Below are 22,303 nucleotides of genomic sequence, written 5' to 3' on the forward strand. Positions count from 1 at the left end.
GACAAAATGCCAAATCCAGTCTGAACATCTGGCTGACTGTGCAATGATCAATAATAGTAGTAGTAGTAGTAGTAGTAGTAGTAGTAGTAGTAGTAGTAGTAAAGTTGGAAGGGACCTTGGAGGTCATCTAGTCTAACCCCCTGCTCAGGCAGGAAACCCTGTACCATTTCGGACAAATGGCTGTCCAGTCTCTTCTTAAAAACTTCCAGTGTTGGAGCATTCACAACTTCTGGAGGCAGGTTGTTCCACTGGTTAATTGTTCTAACTGTCAGGAAGTTTCTCCTTAGTTCTAGGTTGCTTCTCTCCTTGCTTAGTTTCCACCCATTGCTTCTTGTCCTGCCTTCAGGTGCTTTGGAAAATAGCTTGACTCCCTCTTCTTTGTGGCAGCCCCTGAGGTATTGGAACACTGCTATCATGTCCTCCCTCGTCCTTCTCTTCATTAAGCTAGACACACCCAATTCCAGCAGCTGTTCCTTATATGTTTTAGCCTCCAGTCCCCTAAGCACTTTTGTTGCTCTTCTCTGTACTCTTTCTAGAGTCCCAACCATATGGCAAGGCCTCTTGGATAACAGGTGGTCTTCAATTTACAATCAGTTATTTAGCGACTGTTCAAAGTTACAACCGATCTGAAAAAGGGGACTTACAACCTGGATCCACAGTTCTGACGGCTGGGCCCCTCCTGGGGTCATATGACTGAACTCAGCAACAAAGCCACATTTACAGTCATTTGCCACGTCCTGTGGTCATGTGGCCGCATTTTATGATGGTTTTACTTCTAATTTTCGGCAGAGCTGTATCCACAGTGAACCATTGGTTCGCTTAATGACTAGAGTGTCCATGGAATGACCATTGCAAAAAGTCTCACAAAATCAGTCACATGGCAGACATGTTTTATATTCATCGTGGCATACAGCCATAATGAGAGGCTCCATTACAGTTGTTATGTCGAGGACTATCTATATACAATTTAGATGGGGAATTCAATGTGAAATCCTTATGTGGCGTGAAAGAACTTGAAGGGAAGCTGCCGGCAACAATGCATCGTGCCTTAATTTTCCTCCTTCAGTGGTCTGACCCGAGATGTAACAAAAATCATCCATAAATTTCTATAGATGAGAATTGACAAAATGAAGTGAGTTATAGGATGGATATAATACTTCATAAAGTATGTTGGACTAATCTTTGGACAAAAGCTTGCAAAAAGGCACATTCAAAGGGTAGATTTCTGAAAATGGCATACCTTTGGGATAGTTTTGCTTTAAAAAGAAAATAATACTTTAAACATCTCACCAAGGACAAAATCACGTTGGAGAAAAGTGCATAAAAAACTAAAGTATACTAAAGCAGGGGTCTGCCACCTTGACAACTTTAAGACTTGTGGACTTCAGCTCCCAGAATTCCTCAGCTAGCATAACTATGCTGGCTGAGGAATTCTGGGAGCTGAAGTCTACAAGTCTTAAAGTTGTCAAGGTGGCAGACCCCTGTACTAAAGTATTAAGTTTTACTAAAAGTATTTGTGTTAGAGACTAAACCACTGGAAAAGCCATCCAGTGTATAAAAATTATAGGTTAGAGTGAAGTCATAAAAATAGAGAGTTTTTAATCGATGCTTTAAAAAAAGCCAGCAACGTCTTTAAAAAAGTAGCATGATAGAAGATTTTCCTAAGAAATTAGATAGTAAAATGAGTGAAATATAGGCTGCATATATTGTCATTCCATTTCTTAGATGTACAACCAACATCACATCTCCACTTGACATTCCCTGCAAGAACCTGCTTGAAAGGAATAGCCAGACATTTTCAAGTGAACAAGTTCATGACACTTTATATAGAATTCTTAGGACAGATTGGAGGATTACAAAACAGTATTACATGCCAATAGATAGCTAGATGGACAGACAGACAAACACACACACTTTGTTACTCTAGCAGGATGGGACAAATTTCAGATTTTTTTTCTTTTCAGTATTACACTGAAATCCGGAGGCTGGTGCAAAGGTGTTTTTAAAGCTTGTTGAATGCCTGAGCTCTATTACATTCTTGTCCCTTTCAACCCATAATATTCATTTCCTTTATTTTCAACAGAACTAAGGAGAAACTTCCTGACAGTTAGAACAATTAACCAGTGGAACAACCTGCCTCCAGAAGCGGTGAACGCTCCAACACTGGAAGTTTTTAAGAAGAGACTGGACAGCCATTAGTCCAAAATGTATAGGGTCTCCTGCCTAGCAGGGGGTTGGACTAGATGACCTCCAAGATCCCTTCCAACTTTATTATTATTATTATTATTAATAATAATGTCTAACAGCATATGTTAGATTTTCAGTCATCCGAGTCATGGTGGTCCCAACGTTGCTTTTTCAAAAGGCAACTGGACTTCATTTTTCCTTGAAGATGTTTCGCTTCTCATCCAAAAAGCTTCTTCAGTTCGGAAGAAGCTGAACTGAAGAAGAACTGAAGAAGCTTCTTGGATGAAAAGTGAAATGTCTTCAAGGAAACACAAAGTCCAGTTGCCCTTTAAAAAAGCACCTTTGGGACAGAGTGGGAGGGATTTAGTTCCTGCTGTTAGATAAGCTGAAATCAGAAATCATTGTGACTGACTGCAAATCATTTCAGGCTTGATCAAAAATCTTAATCTTACTTTTGTCCACGATATGGCCAACATCTAACTTATACAGAAAGAATTACTTACTGGTATCTCAACTGCCCAGAGCTCCCCTCCAAGCTTACAGATGATCTGCATAGCAATTTTTGTAGCCACACTCATCATCATCCCTTGTTTAGACAATGTACGGACAAGCACACACTGGCTAGGGATAGGCTGGTGAAGACTCAGGAACTTCTTCACAGAATCATAACAATCCTTTTTGTTGGAAGACAATAAACATAAAACCTAGAAACAGAAACAAGATAAGCAGAACCGTTCAAGGAGGGAAGACATACCTACCCATTTGTGGAGATAACTGTTCCCTACGATGCTGTCTTTTTGGCTATCGCAGCTGTCATGAGCCATGATTCAGATTCAGAGTCAGATTCTGTTGCCTCAGCTGAGACTGTGGATTGTCAGCCTCAGGAATCTTTCAAGACATGATTCCTCTGAGGAGGCTCATCAACTATAACAGTGCTTCTCAGCCTTGACAATTTTAAGGCATGTGGACTTCAACTCCCAGAATTCCACAGCCAGCATTGCTGGCTGTGGAATTCTGGGAGTTGAAGTCCACATGCCTTAAAATTGTCAAGGTTGAGAAACACTGAACTATAAGCATCTCCAGATCCTGGAGCAGTCAGATGATGAGGCATGATTCCCAAGTCCCAGGTCTCGATATATACAGTGGCAAGCACAGCATCATCATCCAATAAGACTCCTCACTGTGCAAATGGTGAGACCTGATTAATTGCAGCCAGCTGTCTGTGAGACATTTATGTAGCTGCTTTAGGTTTAGCCTTTGTTGGAAACAGCAGCTCAGCATTCCAGCTCCTGGCTATGTTCCTGCTTCCTGTTTGTGATTCTTTGACCTGCTGATTACCTGATTTGGCATTCTGCACTCCTGGAATTTATTTGGATACTCTCTTGCTTCTTGAACTGTAATTAGCACTTTTCAGACAAGCCCTCTCTGTTAGGTATTTGAAATAACAATCCTGTCTGCTGTTGTCTGTTTGAATTGTAATAAATGCTTCAACTCCTTAAATACTGTCTCTGCCTGGGTATAGTTGCAACCTTGAAACAGAACAGTATCTATGCTATCTAGCTTTTTCTTTTTTTTAGTGTGTTGTGTGTAATGTGTTGTGGCCATAAAAATCACTTTCCCAAAAATCTGGATATGTTTCTTTTAACCCTGCAACCCTCAGAACTAGCAAATCACTGAACATTTTTAATCTCCTAATCACAGACTCTGAAGAAAGATGGAGAAACAACACCTAAAGTTACAAACCAAAAAAATCATATACAGTAGCATAGTTTCTGGTGTGTGATATCCAGGAATTCAACTTTCTGTTGATGTCTCCTGGCCTTGTGTATTACAGCCCTCCATTGACAGCCTTTTGTGACCATTCCAAGTTACAAGGGTACTGAAAAAAAGTGACTTATCATTTTTTCACATCCATTGCAGCTGCCTGTGGTCGCCTGATCTAAATTTGGATGCTTGGCAACTGACCTGTATTTATGAGGATTGAAAATATCCCAGGGTCATGCGATCAACTTTTGCAACGTTCTGACAAAGTGAAGTCAAGGGGGAAGCCAGATTCATTTAACACGTTACTAACTTAACAACTGCAGTGATTCACTTAACAACTGTGGCAACAAAGGTTGTAAAATGGGGCAAAACTCACTTAACACCCGCACTGCTTAGCAACAGAAATTTTGGGCTCAATTATGGTCATGAGTTGAGGACGTCCTGTATCTAACTTGAATTTTTTTTATTTTTTTTAACAATCTTTTTTATTATTTTTTTTCATCAACATATGTTAATTTTTCCAATCAACAAGTTGTCTAGAGTGTGCTAAGCTAATACATGTTGAATTTTTTTTAGATTACATCACATTTTAAAAATTGGAAATACGTTGTAAAGGAAAACATTAGCTTCCAACATTATTATTACATGCAGAAACATCTCCAAAGTCTTAGACATCCTTTAAATAATAAAACAATGGACTACCGCAAGTCAGGTTTTAAATGGAAGTGATTCTTACATGCATAGACAAAAATACTGAAATGCAAACCGGGTAGAGGCAGTAGAGAAACATTCAGGCACTGGAAGGTAAATATGGGGGCCAGGAGCAACCACACTAGACTGCCTGCTAATATGCATGTTTTATGGCTGATCACATGTGTCAAGATAGTTTCTAAGAGATCTTGCTTTTAAACGTTTCAAATCATTCTACCATTCCAAATAGAATTGGTTCACTTATAACACTATTTAAACTACTTCTTCCAACTCTGATTCTATTCCTTTGGACTTCAGCGTATTCTGGAAATAAAAGAAGCTTCCATTAACCAGGCTACAGGGACAGCTGTCGACATACAACATTTAATCATTACCATGGAAAAGTTAAGTTACTATTTTGGCCAATTGTATTGTTTCTTCTGGGAAGACCATCCTTCAAGAGTTTCCTTCTAGAGACCTAGATAATCAGAAGTTATCTTTTTCTCCACTGAATACACTTCAAAAGCAATTTTTTTGCAATTCAGTTTGCATACCAGCTGTAGCTCGGGATTCACATGCTGTTGTAGGACTTTCACAAACGACATAGGGCCCTCTTTTATTGGCACCCTGCAGACCAAAATGAGAACATATTAGAAAACATCACCCTTCTGACAACTTATGACAGAATATTTTTCAGTACACTAATTGCTTCTTAAAGATACGATGCCAAATGTAAAGTTCATCACCATCCTATCCATGTAGTCAACATCTTTGCAGGTTATTAGTAACCTATATTTACTTTCTTGGGAGGGAAACATGATCTACAGCAGTGTTCCTCAACGTTGGCAACTCTAAGACATGTGGACTTGAACTCCCAGAATTCCTTAGCCAGCATACCGGTTAGGGAATTCTGGGAGTTGAAGTCCACATGTTAGAGTTGCCAAGGCTGAGAAACACTGGTCTAATAGTGATGTAATTCATAGAAACAGTTAACATGCATGGGACCAGCTAAATCAGTGGTACTCAATCTTTTTAATGCCGCGACCCCCAACCGGTCGTAAGTCGAGGACTACTCAACTGGTGCAGCACTGTTTGCAGAATGGGACTTTTGGCGGGCTCAGCAGGGCAGAGACAGCCTGGACAATTCCTATTGGCTTTTGAAAGCCAATAGAATTAGACTCTATTCAAGAGAGTCTATTCTATTGGCTTTCAAAGCCAATAGAATAAAAGGGAGTAGCACAGCTAAGGAAAAGGGGAAAAAAATGGCGGACTGCGTTGTTTGGCGACCCCCATGAAATGGTCGTTTGACCCCAAATGGGATCCCGACCCACAGATTGAGAACCAACTGAGCTAAATTGTCGTCAATTAGAATACTTTGCTTGTCCAAGCTGAATTAGGATTTTCCATTAAGCCTGGTTTTTAAAGCAATGTGATTTTCAGATAAGGATAATTTACATAAAGGACATTTCATGTCTTCTGAAGACTTTTTTTATTTTCCCTGGCTTTTTCATTGGTTTGTAATTGTATTTGTTTGTAAAAGGCTGCTGTGCTGCTGCCTAGTTTACAGTAGGTCATGTTTTTATTTATTGATCCAATTTATATGGCCACCTAGCTTAACAAATAACTCTGAGCAGCAAACAGATTTAAAATAAAATAAAAACAATTCTAGACGTTATAAAAATTAAAATACACAGTAGCCATGTAATCATTTTGTATTTTACTTGATTTCATCTGTTTTTATTTAGAATGTATTTTGCATATGTTCTATTATGGACCAACCAGAAAGTTTCAGCTATGGGCTGAAAGGGGAGGGGGTTAAAAGGAAAGAGAGAGAGATTACAAGTGAGTAAAATTATTTGCTCATTTCTTTTTAAAATTTAATTTACTCTTTTTTTTCATGTCCAAGTTTTTTATTAATTTTCCAATATTGCATTTACATATTAGAAAAGTAGTGTGGCGGTTGAGCATCGTAATTCCATTACATTTAAATATCATCAGTACAAATCTCAAAGTATTACAACAACAAATTCCCTCTCTTTCCCCCATAAGATCTACTATCATATTCAGATCAATACAGTTCTTATTCTATCAATCAAACAAAAAATACCTTTTTAATATTCATCAATAATCTTCAGTCTATACATATCTTAATTAATTTGACATTCCATCTTTTAGACAATAACCTAATAAGTTTTTCTTAACTTTCATTTTGCATTAATATTTGAATTTAACGTTTAATCTTTATTATTTCCAGATTTTAAATGATCCCAATTTCTCAATCTCCTATCTCATATTTAGGGCTAATAATTTTTCTTTTCTTTTCCTTTTTCTACTTCTTTCCTTTCTTCCTTTCCAGAAAAAGAGAAAAATAAATAAATAAATAAACCATCAGCATTTATACCACAAGCTAATATATGAATTTAATTATTAGTATTTATACTTCTAAGTTTTGTTTAACCTGTGTCTCAACTCATGACAATATCTTAAATTCAAGTCTTAGTTATCTATAAACATTCAAACTTTTAGCAAATCAGTAACCTGGTAATTGATTTTCCCTTAATATTTTAATTTAACATTTAATATTTATCTTTTTTCCAAATTTTAATTAAACACGATTCCTTTATCACAATTCCTCATATGATCTAATATTTAAAATACAGACCTTATATGTAAATTCTATCATATATCTTAACAAACTAATAAGACAATATAATATTCTTATTTCGATATTTATATTTCTAGATTTTATAAAACCAATTTTTTTATCTCAAATCATTACAATATCTTATGTTCAAAATACATATTCTATCCATTTAGATATATTCTATTTTAGATCTCATATATACAGTAGATCAAAACCCCAATCCCTTTCAGTCTAATTCTAGCTTTTTTCCTCTGCCAAATCATCTTTTGTATCTTCGCTTTTAAATCATCAAAAAGATCTCCTTGTATTGTTGTAACTATTGTTTGATATTGATAAAGGCATTCAGTTGCTGTTTTCTTAAGAGGGCTAGCTGGTTTAACAGGTCGTCTCTTTATTTTTCCAGTTCGATGCAGTTGTCCCAAAGTATTTATCTTGTCTTTCATCTGTTTTCTTTTTTGTCTTCAAATTCCTTCTGGTTTATAAGAAAAGTCCTTTCCTTGTTCTCTATTATCAGTTTCCTTTACATGTTTTCCACAGTTTGTATTTGTTGAGTATCTAAGTCTTCTGTCATAATATTTGGTTGTTTCCCCTTCTCTATAGAATTCTGTATAGATGATTCTTTAGCTGAAGTCATAGTTTGAGCTTGCATATGAAGAGTTTGGATAATTGCTTTTAACATATAAAGAATTTGTTCCTGTACTTCCTCTGTGGCAGAAATCCATTCCTGTTCTTCTTCCATTGTTGTGTATCAAACTAAACAAAAAACTTACAATCAGAAAGTCCAAGTAAAAAGCTGAGCTGAGTTTCTTGCAAATGGTGCTTCAAGGATACTTTGTATCTTATCTGTTTTCAAAGCAATCAACAAGTCTCTCTTAAAGAATAGCAGGTTACAGTCTCAAATTTAGCCAGAAAATGTCATCTCAGAGTTAGTTAGATCTTTTCAGTTTTCTTTTCCCCCTCTATTTTAAGGGGGATGAAAAGAACCCAAATCATCAATAATAGTTAGAGTAAAAATCAGAGAAGAAAAAAAAATAGAGAACATAAAGTTACTAGTCTTATAATCCACCAGTTTTAAAAAATAGAATTCCAATTAGGATCCCAGTATTTTTCCCAACGGAGGGCTAAAATCCCCCTTCCCTTACCACAGGGGGAAAAGTACTTTAGCAACTTATGCAGGTAATTAAGTAATTAGAATATAAGAGAGGCAGATCTCATCCAATCCTTTCCATGCTGCTTTGAAGTTACCAGATGTTAATGTGACTTCGGCTGTTAGCAGCCTAGGGATGAGCCATATTTCTATGGCCGGTCCTTTTGTCTGCCGGTTTGGAGGATTTGTTAGGTCTGACAGGAAAGTTGCTGCTCTCCTGCGATCCAGCAAAAGCCCCTCCTTGCTGGTCACCTCTCCGGGACGATTTTCGGCCCTTTTCAGGGCCCCCCAGCAATGCAAAACTGAATGGGGGAGAAAGAGCAGATCTCCCAGCTGTCCATGGCAACTGCATGACGAAACCGGAAGCCAAAATTTAATTTACTCTTGAAATAACATGCTTAAGACCATGTTAAGTATACAAATGTCAGTCTAAAGCAGGGATGTCAAACTGCCGGCCCAGGGGCTGGATGCGTCATGCCAAAACCACGCCCACCCCATTGCTGACAATGGAAAAAAGTCGCAATATGTCGTGACACGTCACGTGATGTTGCGAGTTTGACACCCCTGGTCTAAAGCATCTGCCTTTGGTGACCAGTCATGAATTTCACTGATAGATGCAAATTCCAGCTGGAGCCAGGATAACTGATTTCCATGTTAACTTTCCAGCCCCAACAAAGAGGAAGTCTTCTAAGAATCAGAGGGAACTTAAGCATGACTGGACTTCCTCAATTGGTGAAGCTGCTCCAAGCAATGACAGTTGTGCAAGATGGCAGCTGGGATACACCAAAAGGTTTGGAGTTTTAATAATGTAGCTATGACTGCCATCTTGATTTTTATGAGGGTCCTTCTTTCTGCAGACCCTTCACTCATGTTGTGCCAATGCAGCATGAGGGCTCTTAAGTAATAGATAGATAAGATAGGTAACCTTTATTGTCATTTTTTTACTGTGGGCACAATGCCACACATTAAAAATGAAATTTAGTTGCTTGCTCTCAAAGTATACATATACAGAGCACACATTTAAACATACTATATACAACGTATGTATAGACCTACATCCTTACATCTAAGCAACATATAAATATTAATCACTGTCCATCTTGAATACATAACGGAAGGCGGAAGCTTTAGAGTTCACAAGGTTAATACTGTATGGAACAAAACTGTGACTGAATTGGGATGTTTCGTTTCGGATACCACGAAACCTCCTCCCAGAAGGTAACAAGGAAAACAGGTCGTGAAGAGGATGTGTAGTGTCCCAGACAATCTTGCGGACCCTGCTCAAGCAACGCTTATATGCTATGTCCTGGATGGAAGGGAGGGAACTGCCAATGATCTTTTCAGCCATCCTCACCATTCTCTGCATTGCAGTGATGCTTCTAAACCAGACTGTGATGCTGTATGACAGGAGGCTCTCGATTGTCCCCCTATAGAAAGTGGTCAGGATAGGGGAAGAAAGATGTGCTTTTCTCATGCGACGCAGAAAATGCAGGCACTGCTGTGCCCGCTCCACCAGTGTCTCGCTGTTGAGCGACAAGCCAGCCTACTTGCTAACTGCACACCCAGGAATTTGATGTTGGAAACCATCTCCACAGGTGAATCATTAATGCACAGGGAAGTGTGGCTGTGCCTGCGTTTTCTGAATTCGACAATGATCTCTTTGGTTTTTCCAGTGTTTAAGACTACACTGTTTTCCTTACGCCAGTTCACCAAATCCTCAACCTCCTTGCGGTAAGCACCCTCATTGTTATCATGAACAAGCAGCAGCAGTCAAAAATAACGTGGCTGGTTAAATGTGATGGGTCATCCCGCCATACTGGAACAACAAGGCCAGGCCCCTTTACCCAGTGTACAGCCAAAAGCAAGCAAACAGCCAATCCTGCTTCTCCTAAAATTTACCAAAATGTCTATCTTATTTAGAATCCTAGGTTTAAAATGCTTGATAAGTCCACATTAAAAAGGTCAATTAAAATGCCTTGAAAGAACGAAGAATTCAACATAGCTCACATTCTGGGATATTGAACATGAAAATTCATGGGACTTCCTACTCTTCTCAAGCAGTTCACAAAATTATGGATCAGATCTGTGTGGTTGTAACTATACAGGATGAGCCATCTCTCCAGACGAGTCTCGCTGATTATCTTCATATTGCGCAAATCCCTGAACCAGTCCCCAGGGTTCACTGGAGAACACTGCAGGAAAAAAAAAGGAACAAAAAGGTACAAAGACATCAGTAACTAAAAAGAAGCTCTCAAAAGAAAAGGAAAGATAAATGCCATTTCCAAGACCTTTGTAGGAAGTACGTTCTGCATATAACATCGCATGAACCATAAAAACAAAGTTCTGGGAACTTAGAGAATAGCAGTAACTCAGAGAGAGAGAGAGAGAGAGAGAGAGAGAGAGAGAGAGAGAGAGAGAGAGAGAGAGAGAGAGAGGAGGAATTTTACTTTTCAACAAGAAAAATAGAGAAAAAGTATTACAGGCAATCATCAATTTACAACCTTCATTTAGTAATTGTTCAAAATAACAGTGGTACTGAAAAAAATGATTGATGATCATTTTTCACATTTAGGACTGTTGTAGCATTCTGGTGTTCACATGAAGAAAATTCAGATGCTTAGCAACTACTACTACTACTACTACTACTACTACTACTACTAATAATAATAATAATAATAATAATAATAAAGTTGGAAGGGACATTGGAGATCATCTAGTCCAACCCCCTGCTCTGGTTGCAACCCCCTGGTTATGACGGTTGCAGTGTCCCGGTGTCATGTGACCATCTTTTGTGACCATCTGGCAAACGAAGTCAATGGGGAAGCCAGATTCACTTCACAACAGTGTTACTAACCTAACAACTGCAGTGATTCATTTAACAACTGTGGCAAGAGAGGGTGCAAAATGGGGGGAAACTCACTTAACAACTGTCTCGCTTAGCAACTGAAATTTTGGGCTTTAATTGTGGTCATAAGTCAAGGATCACCTATATACCACCTCAACGGCTGAGCCCTATTCTATCTCACTAACAAAGCCAGAAGTGATTCTGTCCTTATAATTTTAATGTGGGATAAATTCAGGAAAGTGAGGGGGGGGGGCTAGTGCCTTAAATACTAAATGAATACTTTACAGGTTTCCCACCGGTTCTTCTGATAAGGAATTTCACACAGCCTTTACACAGAAGATCCTTTTCTCTGTGTTCTCTCCCTCTGCAATATCAGGTGAGATCCACCCGCACCCTCTTGGCCTTCTGAAAGGGCCCGAAAACACGGCTCTGCTGATTGGCTCAGAGGCTGGATGGGAGCGTTCCACGTTGCAGGTGGTTCACAAACTAAGAAGATCCCACCTCCACCTTGTTTGCACAGTAGTTTCTAGTTCACCCATTTTTGTTTATTTTTTAATGCTTGATATTTGAATGTTTTTAGCGATTTCATATTTTTCATATTCTCACTTTTACGGTGTTGAAAACCTCCCAGAGTTGCTCGACAGTGAGACGAGAGGCATATAAATTTAATAAATAAATACACGCGAGGAGGCAGCATTCAACAACACAAAGTAAAATGGAAACTAAGCCTGTGTTACTTACTGCCTCATTCTGCATGAGGATTTTCTCCGGGGAGACCACACGTCCAGTCAAGGATGCCTGGCACCCAATCTGCAACCCCCAGTTTTCTAACTCGAAGCGAGCGTCTTTATTTCTGAAAGAAAATGGCAGTCCTCAAATCAATTGGATCAAGAAGCCTTTATATACTTTCCAATTATACTGATCATCAAGCAAAACCCTGACCACTTTCATCTTTAGTGAGACTTATCAGAAGAACACAGCAAGATTTTATTTTATGACATTCAAGCACTCCACTGGGAATTGAACTCATGGACCACTGACTATATACACATATTTCAGGAAAGAATATATAGGATATATTTAAATAGTATATATAGTCCATCTTCCCTTAAGCTCTCAGAAAAAGAAAAAAAGAGATACAGACATTACATTATACAAGGGCTGGGCAACTATGCTGGGTTAGGAATTCTGGGAGTTGAAGTCCACAGGTTGTAGAATTGCCATTGTTGCCCATCCCTGCATTATGCCATGTTCTTACATACAAGCCTTCTCAGATTCCCCATTTTAATATAATAAGGGTTTGGTGGGAACCATGACATCAAATAATGATGATGACGATGATGATAATATTCATATTCATATTAATAATAATAATACAAGCAGCGACATGACAAAGTAGCAACAATGGTACATTAGAAGATCTGCAAGAAAGATCATTTGCCTGCAAGCAAGAACTGGTGGGACCATAAAATAGAGAAAGTCATAGAAAATGAAAATGTTATATTGCTCTGGGACTTTAGAATTCAAACAGACAAGCACCTGCCACATAATATCCCAGACTTAACAATTGTCAATAAGAAAGACAAAAAAGTCTGGATAGCGGATGTGGTAATGCCTGGAGGCAGCAGAATAAATAAGAACTGGAGAAGATAACAAAATGCAAAGACCTACAAACAGAAATAGAAAGACTGTGACAAAGGCAAGCAAGGGTAGTACCAATATTAATAGGCGCCTTGGGTGCAATCCCAAAACAACTGGAGCATCTCTTGGACACCCTTGGCATTGACAAATTCGCTATCAGTCAATTGCAAAAGGTGGCTTTACTAGGAACAGCTTCTATCCTGCAATGATATCTATAATACCATCAATTCAAACAGCCACATATGACTATCCCAGGTCCTTGGGAAGGACTTGATTCTTCTTCTTCTTGTGCCATATCCGTTATCAGACGTTGGTGATCATGTTGGCGATCCTGTTTTTATCAGCAGCCGCACAAAAAAGTGCTGCTGAGTTTTGTCCAAACTGGTCTCTTAGATTTTGAAGCCATGATGTTTTTCTTCTGCTTGGATCTCATTTGCCTTCAATCTTTCCCTAGAGAATTAAATGAAGTATGCCTTATTTTTCTGCCAAATCCAATCTGAACATCTGGCTGACTGTGTGATGATGATGATGATGATTATTAATAATAATAACGATGATGATGATGTTGGAAGGGACCTTGGAGGTCATCTTGTCCAACCCCCTGCTCAGGCAGGAAACCCTATACCATTTCATACAAATGGATGTCCAGTCCCTTCTTAAAAACTTCCAATGTTGGAGCATTCATTACTTCTGGAGGCAGGTTGTTCCACTGATTAATTGTTCTAACTGTCAGGAAATTTCTCCTTAGTTCTAGATTGCTTCTCTCTTTGGTTAGTTTCCATCCGTTGCTTCTTATCCTGCTTTCAGGTGCTTTGGAGAATAGCTTGACTCCCTCTTCTTTGTGGCATCCCCTGAGATATTGGAGCACTGTTCTCATGTCCCCACTTCTCTTCATTGAACTAGACATACCCAATTCCAGCAACCGTTCCTTATATGTTTTAGCCTCCAGTCTCGTAATCATCTTTTTTGCTCTTCTCTGTACTCTTTCTAGACAATGAATTTAACAATTAACAATGAGTATGTTAATTATCGTTTCTGGCTAGGGATGAGCAACTCTATCCATTTCATTCTTCTCAGTTTGCCAGTTTTGCAAATTATCATAGTTCAGTCAAAGCTTCATTTTTGCGATTCTACCACATTTGGTTTGTAGTGCTTTAGCACTTTTTACCATGTTCACACACGGCATTTTTTTACCATTTTCTTCAAACACTCACATTTTTGTTTTGCAATTCTTGAGGTTGAAATCCATAAACCTAGGTAAAGGGTAAAGGAGTCCCTGTGGATTTTACTCCACTAGTCATTGCCAACTATATGAGACGGTGCTCATCTCCGTTACAAGGCCACTGGGCCAGCGCTGTCCAAAGACATCTCCACAGTCATGTAGCCAGCATGACATCACAGAGAGCTGTTATGTTCCCATCAAAGTGGTACCTATTTATCTACTTGCATTTGCATGCTTTCAAACTGCTAGTTTGGCAGGAGCTAGGACAAGGATGGGACCTCATCCCATCGCATGGAGCTCGGTCTCAAACCTGGCCTACCAGCTTTCCAGCTTACTCCTACTGCTTCAGTGACTCCATCCAGCCACCTCATTCTCTGTCATCTCTTTCTTCTATTGCCCTCAATCTTTCCCTGCATTAGGCTTTTCTCCAGTGAGTCCTTCCTTCTCATTAGGTGGCCAAAGTACTTGAGTTTCAATTTCAGGATCTGGCCCTCTAAAGAGAAGTTGGGGTTGATCTCCTCTAGGACTGACCAGTTTGATCGCCTTGCAGTCCAGGGGACTTGCAGGAGTCTTCTCTAGCACCATAGTTCAAAGGCCTCAATTCTTTAGCGCTCAGCCTTTCTTATGGTCCAGCTTTCACAGCCATACGTTGCAACTGGAAAAACCATGGCCTTGACTGTACGCACTTTTGTTGGCAGGGTGATGTCTCAGCTTTTTAATATGCTGTCTAGATTTGCCATAGCTTTCCTCCCCAGGAGCAAGCGTCTTTTAATTTCTTGGCTGCAGTCCCCATCTGAGGTGATCTTGGAGCACAGAAAAATAAAATCTGTCACTACCTCCATTTCTTCTCCATCTATTTGCCAGGAATTGAGAGGGCCGGATGCCATGATCTTGGTTTTCTTGATGTTGAGTTTGAAGCCAACTTTTGTAGTCTCCTTCTTCACCCGCATCAAGAGGTTCAGTAGTACCAGAAATTTAGGAACTGTTCATCAAAATGACCGGCACAGATCTAGCTTCATTGTCAACCGTACAAGATCTCAGAGTGACTTTGGGGTAGTCTCTTTCAGCCCAACCAGCCATGCAGGGTAGTTGTTTCAGTAAAAAGTAGGAAGGACCCCCTACATAAAGTATGCCATCTTCACTTCTAAATTAAAAGTGTGTATATAACTAATCAATAACATTAAATCAATCAATTAATAAATGAACAAACAAACAAATAATAAGCATAAGACATTTCTGGAGAGTATTTTTCAGTTCTGAAGGAGTTCCTCTGAAACCATTCATTTGTGTTTCAGAGTAGCCCTTGTGTCTGAAAACTGATGATACTTTACCTCCATCTGGTGGTTAAAAATAAAGAAGCAAATCTGTAGAAACTGCGTGAACTGAATCTTGAATTCAGTGAGACTTAACTTCGCAGGAGACATGAGTGATTTTGCTCCATCATAAATACAATTGTTGAGGTTGAGTGCTGATTTGCTTTAAACATCAAGTCAATTGTTATGTCAGTTCAGGCAGGCTATAACCATGATTCTTTCCTGCAATGTGTTACCTGTTCTTATATTAACTTAAACATACTTGTAAATCATTTTCCCATCTGAATCCTTTCCAGGATCACAAACAGGAAGTGAGAGGCTGCAGTAGGCCTTGGAAAGCGAGCCATACTGTTCTACAAATCAGTAATGGTCAAATTTATCATTGCCAGGGATCATTCAGATAGATATGCAAATTGCAATAGAACGGAGACACCTTGTTTTATACCTTGATGCCCCCTCTTAAATATACAATTACCCTAATATAATGAGCAAAAAAACAAAATATGGAATATATAAGGAATTTATGGAGCCTGCTCATCACGGTCAGATGCTTGACACCAACCAATCTTGATAGAACATTACCTCTGAATATTGTCAGCAAGTCTAGACAGCTGTTGATGTCTCTGCTGTGGGGGCAAGTGAGTGTGTTGAGCGAGATCTCTCATCAAGCGAAAGTCTGAAGTTGCATGTCTGCTAAGCCCTAACATAAAAAAATGGGGAATACTTTTACTAAGCTCTAAATCGGTATACGGCACAAGGATCAAAAGAATGGTAAAAACCAAGAATCAGAGATATGATGTCTTTACAGTCCAAACTGATGAACCAGAGGTCTTCCCACTTGAAGCTTAGCTTTCAGTATTTATTTTTATAACTCCCCAGTCAGAGGATGTAAGGAGATAAAAGGCGAAGCCCAACTCCTGATGCCAATCCAAAAATGCTTTGCTACAGCCTTCCTCCAGTCTGGCCTGGAATTTTATAGGGGTCTCCTATAGAAGTATTAACCAGATCTGATTTTTAAAATCAGGTGCATGCTGTAACATAGCTGAGAATTTCTCCCTTCATCTGAGAGCTCAGACCCAGATGACTCCTCCATAGCATCTTCCCAGTCACACATGAGTAAGGCTCTTAATTCTAATGTCACAGCAAGCACTTGTCCACCTAGCAAATACCTTACTCTTCAAAGCTCATTTGAGGGCTCACATGGTCATAGATAAATGCTGGAACAAGAGATCTCCTGATTAGAGGTCTAATACTGTTTGTAAATCACCTGCAGGGAACTCTCCAAGGTCCTGATCCTGCTTGGGGATCAGGAGAATATTTCTAGTTCGGGATTGAAGCTGCTATAATGTTACCTAGTCTGGGTAATAAAATGTCTGCAAGAAAAAAAAAACAAGCTTACTCAATGGGCACTTTTTGCCAGAAACCAGAATTTAAATGCCTGAAATTGGCAAAAAATATCAAAAACCATGATCAGATGACAGTGGGACATTGCAATCAGCCATAAAGGTGAACCGGCTACCAAGCAACCCAAATGTGATCATGTGCTTTCTTTATAGTCTGTCTATATTCTCATATACGTGTCTCAGGATAATGTTGCAAAATCCAATCTGGGTCGGTCACCGGGATCAGAGGTGACCAACCCAAATTGGATCATGTCTATATTCTTTTCAAACATTGATTTGACCAGAAACTTCATCTCTAATTTTTGAATACTGCAGAATTGACTAAAGACAAGCTCAGAATGCTAACGGCTGTTTGAATGAGCCAAATGACATTGTCTTACCTGTCATGTAGCAAAGTTCTGGGATTAGATGCGCCACACGGGACTCAGCAGACTGGCTGCCTTTACTCTTCAGTTGGCTAACAAGCATTGGTTGATTCAGATCAGTCAAGATGATATCGTATTGCTGTTGATAGAAATATAAGGTCAGAAGGAAACTAGTCAGCTCCATTCCCAATCCCTGATGCTATAGTTCAGTATTCATCAACCTTAGCAACTTTTAAGAGGTCTGGATTTCAATTCCCCAAATTCTGGGAGTTGAAGTCCAGACATTTTTTCCTGTTAACAGAATATGTTGTTTTCCTAAATACTTAATATGTTTCCTAAGTACTTCATATATTGACTTAACTTGATTTCTCCTATATTTCTATAGCTATTTTCCTAGGTTTTCTAGGTTTGTGCAGTAGTCAAGATCTGAACACTGCTTTAAAGTGTGTAGGAGAGCTCCTGAATTACCTGTCTATCTTTAAAGAAACTGTCTTTTCCTACGATAATCTGATTGGCTCTTAGCAATTCAATAATTCTAAGAAAACAACGAATGATTAAAGATTTGAAAAAAAGATGCTAGGAATTCTGAATACAACTAGTCCTTGATTTACAACAGTTTGTTTAGTGAGTGTTCAAAGTTACAAAGGCACTGAAAAATGTGACTTGTGACCATTTTTCACAGTTACGATCTTTGGAGCATCCCCATGATCATGTGATCAAAATTCAAATGCTTGCCAACTGGTTCGTATTTATAACGGTTGCAGTGTCCTGAGGTCGTATGATCACCCTTTGTGACCTTCTGCAAAGCAAAGTCAGTGGGGAAGCCAGATTCACTTAATAACTCTGTTATTAACTTAACAACTGTGGCAAGAAAGATGGCAGAATGGGGCAAAACCCCCTTAACACATGTATCATTTAACAACAGAAATTTTGGGCTCAATTGTGGTCGTAAGTTGAGGACTGCCTGTAAACTGTTCCCACTTAAATATAAAGCAATGCATAACCCAATATTTTCTAGGTCTGGCATTTTTATCCACCCATCAAGTCCTTCCCAAGGTCCTGAGACAGGCAGATGTTTGATGATCTGCTATCCTTCAGATCTGTTGAATTATAACTCTGGGCTAATGTGACCAGTTTGGGAATGCTAGAAATTACAAGTGAATACCATATTTACAAACATTGGAGCATAGTCTTCATGCAATATCCAGATTCTCAATTACCTGTTTGTAGTAATCCTCATAAGAGATTTGAGTGCCATCACGTTTCTGGAATGTATCTGTTGGTTTTATAGACCACTCAATATCATCAATACGATATGTTTTGTTGTTGTACCTGAAATGCCAAGTAAAAAAAAAAATCTAAATATTCTATGTATTCTCTAACATGCCCTGACATAATTCTTTCTTCTACACACCCATAAAAATCAAATGAATGGTAGGTCATTAAGTATGATAACATATAGGAGTGTAGACAAAATTCCTGTTCTTTTGTGGAAAAAAAACATGCTGCCACTTTTCAGGAGAGACAAAGTATAATTAGGCATTATAACTATTTTGATTTATGTTTTGTTAATTTCCTGGTCCAGATTTTTTTAAAACAGATTTTTATTTGTCTTGTCATATGCTTATGAATAAATTTGGTAAATAAAATGTATATAATTTCCTACTATGAAATAATTTAAAAATTCTCTTTGTAGATATCAAAATAACATTATAAAAGTATTATTTACATTGCAAGGATAAAGCAGCATCACTAAAACAAACTAAAACCAGCCAATATTTATTTTTTCCCCACTGCAGGAGAAAAACAGTTCTAAAAACAGCAAGAAGAAAAAAATAACGTCTGCAAGTAAAATGGTATAAAAACAGATTTGCTTCTTCCCAACATTACTTCTTAGCTTAGAGTGGTCAGTAACATTTCTGGATCATTTGCAAAGAGGGTGAAATACTTTTCAAACCCAAATTAAATTGTTTTAAACATGAGATATAGTTATAATAAGTGCGCTTATGCAAGAAAAAACAATGAGAAAAACTTAATTTCTGTTCTTAGAATGTGAATTGTAGTACCTTGGTCTAGTTCAGTGGTTCTCAACCGGTGGGTCGGGACCCCATTTGGGGTCCAACGACCATTTCACGGGGGTCACCAAACAACGCAGTCTGCCATTTTTTTCCCCTTTTCCTTAGCGGTGCTACTCCCTTTTATTCTATTGGCTTTTGAAAGCCAATAGAATAGACTCTCTTGAATAGAGTCTAATTCTATTGGCTTTCAAAAGCCAATAGGAATTGTCCAGGCTGTCTCTGCCCTGCTGAGCCGCCAAAAGTCCCATTCTGCAAACAGTGCTGCACCAGTTGAGTAGTCCTCGACTTACGACCAGTTGGGGGTCGCGGCATTAAAAAGGTTGAGAACCACTGGTCTAGTTGAACGAATTTCAAATGCTAGTAAAATAATAAAATTGATGTGATTTGACCAGATTGAGGAAAAATCGATGTAGTTGTTGCATATTATATTGTTTATTTGGCAGACATTATTACATTTATATTGTTATTGAATTGAAACGAATGCTGCTTAAGAGATAATTTTATGACTGAAGCAACACATAAACCTAAGAAAGAATCAATAAATCAATCTGGCCATCCAATCAAGTGACTTTGGGTAGCACACAACAAAACATACTAATTAATATTATTGGTATTAAAAAAAACTTAAAAATTATAAAAAGTACAAAAAAACAGAATAAAAAGAAATTAGGTGAAGAAGAGGTATTAATTACCCAGAAGCCATCTTAGTATGTCCCCAGATTCCTATGTAGGTAAATTCTAAAAGCTGTAATACAAAACTACTAAATGAGTCAAAATTCTCTTAAATGGATGAAGTTAGCAACTGAAGGGAACATGAAGTTACTAATGTTCAAAAAGATGTCACGGTTTCCAAAGGGGTAAACTGTACCTTGTAAGAACAATAAGCCCCACCAATTCCTTCTCACAGTTTTCTGCAAAACGTGCCCTGTCTGAATTGTTATACAGATTAGTCATGAACTCCAAAACATTTTCACTGTGAAGGACTTTGTGGCTCACATCTGCACAGAGCATTACTTTGTTCTCAAAGTGCCCAACTGACACGGCAAATCCTGGCCAGAGAGTCAGCCTAAAAAGGGAGGGGAAAAAAATTCTGAGTTAGTCTATTTACACAGACTCCGAGCAGCAGGGAGAGAACAGAAGTAAACATTCATAGACATGCAAAGCGAAAAAAGTTAAGGATGAAGCATTCTGAACTAGAAAAGGGGCATCTAGAATCACTCTGAAGCTACATTTGCAATAAAAAGAATATCATGAAATCTAACATCAACATCACTCTCTCCTTTGAGCACACAAGAATCAAACACAGATGGCAAAAGGAGTTGTGACTTCCTTAATGTAGTGGAGCTGTAATGTAACTCTGACTGCAGGGTTGGGGGAAAAGCCAGGGCCCTCTTTTGCAGGGGGTTTGAAGTGTGAGTTAGATGGCATGGGAAGTGGTGGCTATCTTATTTTGCTCTCATTTGATTGTTTGGAGTTTATGAGGATTGCCTGTTCTGTTTTATAAGAAGAGTTTTACTACGAGTATAGGTTTATAAAGTGCTATGACTCCATTAGACTAATGGAGTCTAGTGATCCAGGGATAGAGCAAATAAATCAATAAATAAGGAGAGAGAGGAGAATTTGTAGATTATATTATTATTATGGATCATTATTATGGATCATCGCACAGTCAGCCAGATGTTCAGACTGGATTTGGCATTTTCTCTATCTATCGAGTCCTTACCCAGGACCTGGGATAGGCAGATGTGGATGTTTGATGGTATTACAAATATCGTCGCAGGATGGAAGCGGTTCCTAGTAAGGCCGCTTTTTGCAATTGACTAATAGCGAATTTGTCAATGCCAATGGTGTTCAAGTGGTGCTCCAGTTGTTTTGGGATTGCACCCAAGGAGCCTATCACTATTGGTACTACCCTTGCTTGCTTTTGCCACAGTCTTTCTATTTCTATTTGTAGGTCTTTGTATTTTGTTATCTTCTCCAGTTCTTTCTTGCTTATTCTGCTGTCTCCAGGCACTGCCACGTCCACTATCCAGAGTTCTTTGTTTATTATTATTATTATTATTATTATTATTATTATTATTATTATTATTATTATGGATCATCACAGTCAGCCAGGTTCAGACTTCATTTGGCATTTTGCCTACCTATCGAGTCCTTACCAAGGACCTGGAATAGGCAGATGTGGATGTTTGATGTTATTACAGATATCGTTATTGTTATTATTATTATTATTCCAGTGGGTTACAGTCAGCCAGATGTTTGGACTGGATATGGCATTTTTGTCTACTTATTGCTGCCCAGGCAAGCCAAAAGATTGGAAACCCATGCTCTAAGCAGTTAAGCATATCATGTGGATCAACTCAGTGTGGTTTACAGACTGAGAAAACTATATTCATTAGTCAAACAATGGATCAAGTAACTTTAGCTAATCTTATGCAGGTACAGGTAGTCCTCAACTTACAACTCTTCATTTAGTGATTGTTCAAAGTTACAACGGCACCGAAAAAAGTGACTTATGGCCATTTTTCACACTTATGACCGTTGCAGCATCCCCATGGTCATGTGATTTGGATTACATTTGGATGCTTGACAACTGATCACCTTTATGACAGTCCTGGGTCATGGAATCCCCATTTGTGACCTTCGGACAAGCGAAGTCAGTGGGGAAACCAGATTCACTTAACAACCGTGTTACTAATTTAAGAACCACAGTGATTCACTTAACAAATGTGGCGAGGAAAGTCATAAAATGGGGCAAATCTCACTTAACAAATTTCTCACTTAGCAACATAAATTTTGGACTCAATTGTGGTCCTAAGTTGAGGACTACCTATATAGCTTCCAGTTCATTTTGGATTACTTCTCGTCCATCAACACAGCTTATCTCACAACGTTAGGCTAGGAATAATGTGTAGATAAAATGCCATCAATCAGATTAATGGATAATTCTGAAAAAAATTCTCAACAGATAGTGAGTTATTCATGGATAAAACAACTTAATTTG

The 22,303-nt window shown here is 38.5% G+C and overlaps 1 protein-coding gene across 1 annotated transcript in view; it reads right to left on the reverse strand.

Annotated features, from left to right (window-relative positions):
• The window catches only part of PIWIL4 (piwi like RNA-mediated gene silencing 4), a 42,542-nt gene that overhangs the window by 8,376 nt on the left and 11,863 nt on the right, over positions 1 to 22,303 (reverse strand). The window contains exons 8-15 of the mRNA XM_039349083.1: positions 20,168 to 20,365; positions 18,442 to 18,553; positions 17,237 to 17,360; positions 16,036 to 16,153; positions 12,019 to 12,130; positions 10,440 to 10,624; positions 5,196 to 5,268; positions 2,691 to 2,891 (exon numbers count right to left, since the gene is read on the reverse strand). Coding sequence (XP_039205017.1) covers positions 2,691 to 2,891; positions 5,196 to 5,268; positions 10,440 to 10,624; positions 12,019 to 12,130; positions 16,036 to 16,153; positions 17,237 to 17,360; positions 18,442 to 18,553; positions 20,168 to 20,365 — 1,123 coding nt within the window. The remainder of the gene's footprint in view (positions 1 to 2,690; positions 2,892 to 5,195; positions 5,269 to 10,439; positions 10,625 to 12,018; positions 12,131 to 16,035; positions 16,154 to 17,236; positions 17,361 to 18,441; positions 18,554 to 20,167; positions 20,366 to 22,303) is intronic.

The sequence above is a fragment of the Crotalus tigris genome, unplaced genomic scaffold (genome assembly GCF_016545835.1).
Source record: "Crotalus tigris isolate CLP2741 ecotype Arizona unplaced genomic scaffold, ASM1654583v1 scf7180000018224.911827, whole genome shotgun sequence".
Taxonomy (NCBI): domain Eukaryota; kingdom Metazoa; phylum Chordata; class Lepidosauria; order Squamata; family Viperidae; genus Crotalus; species Crotalus tigris.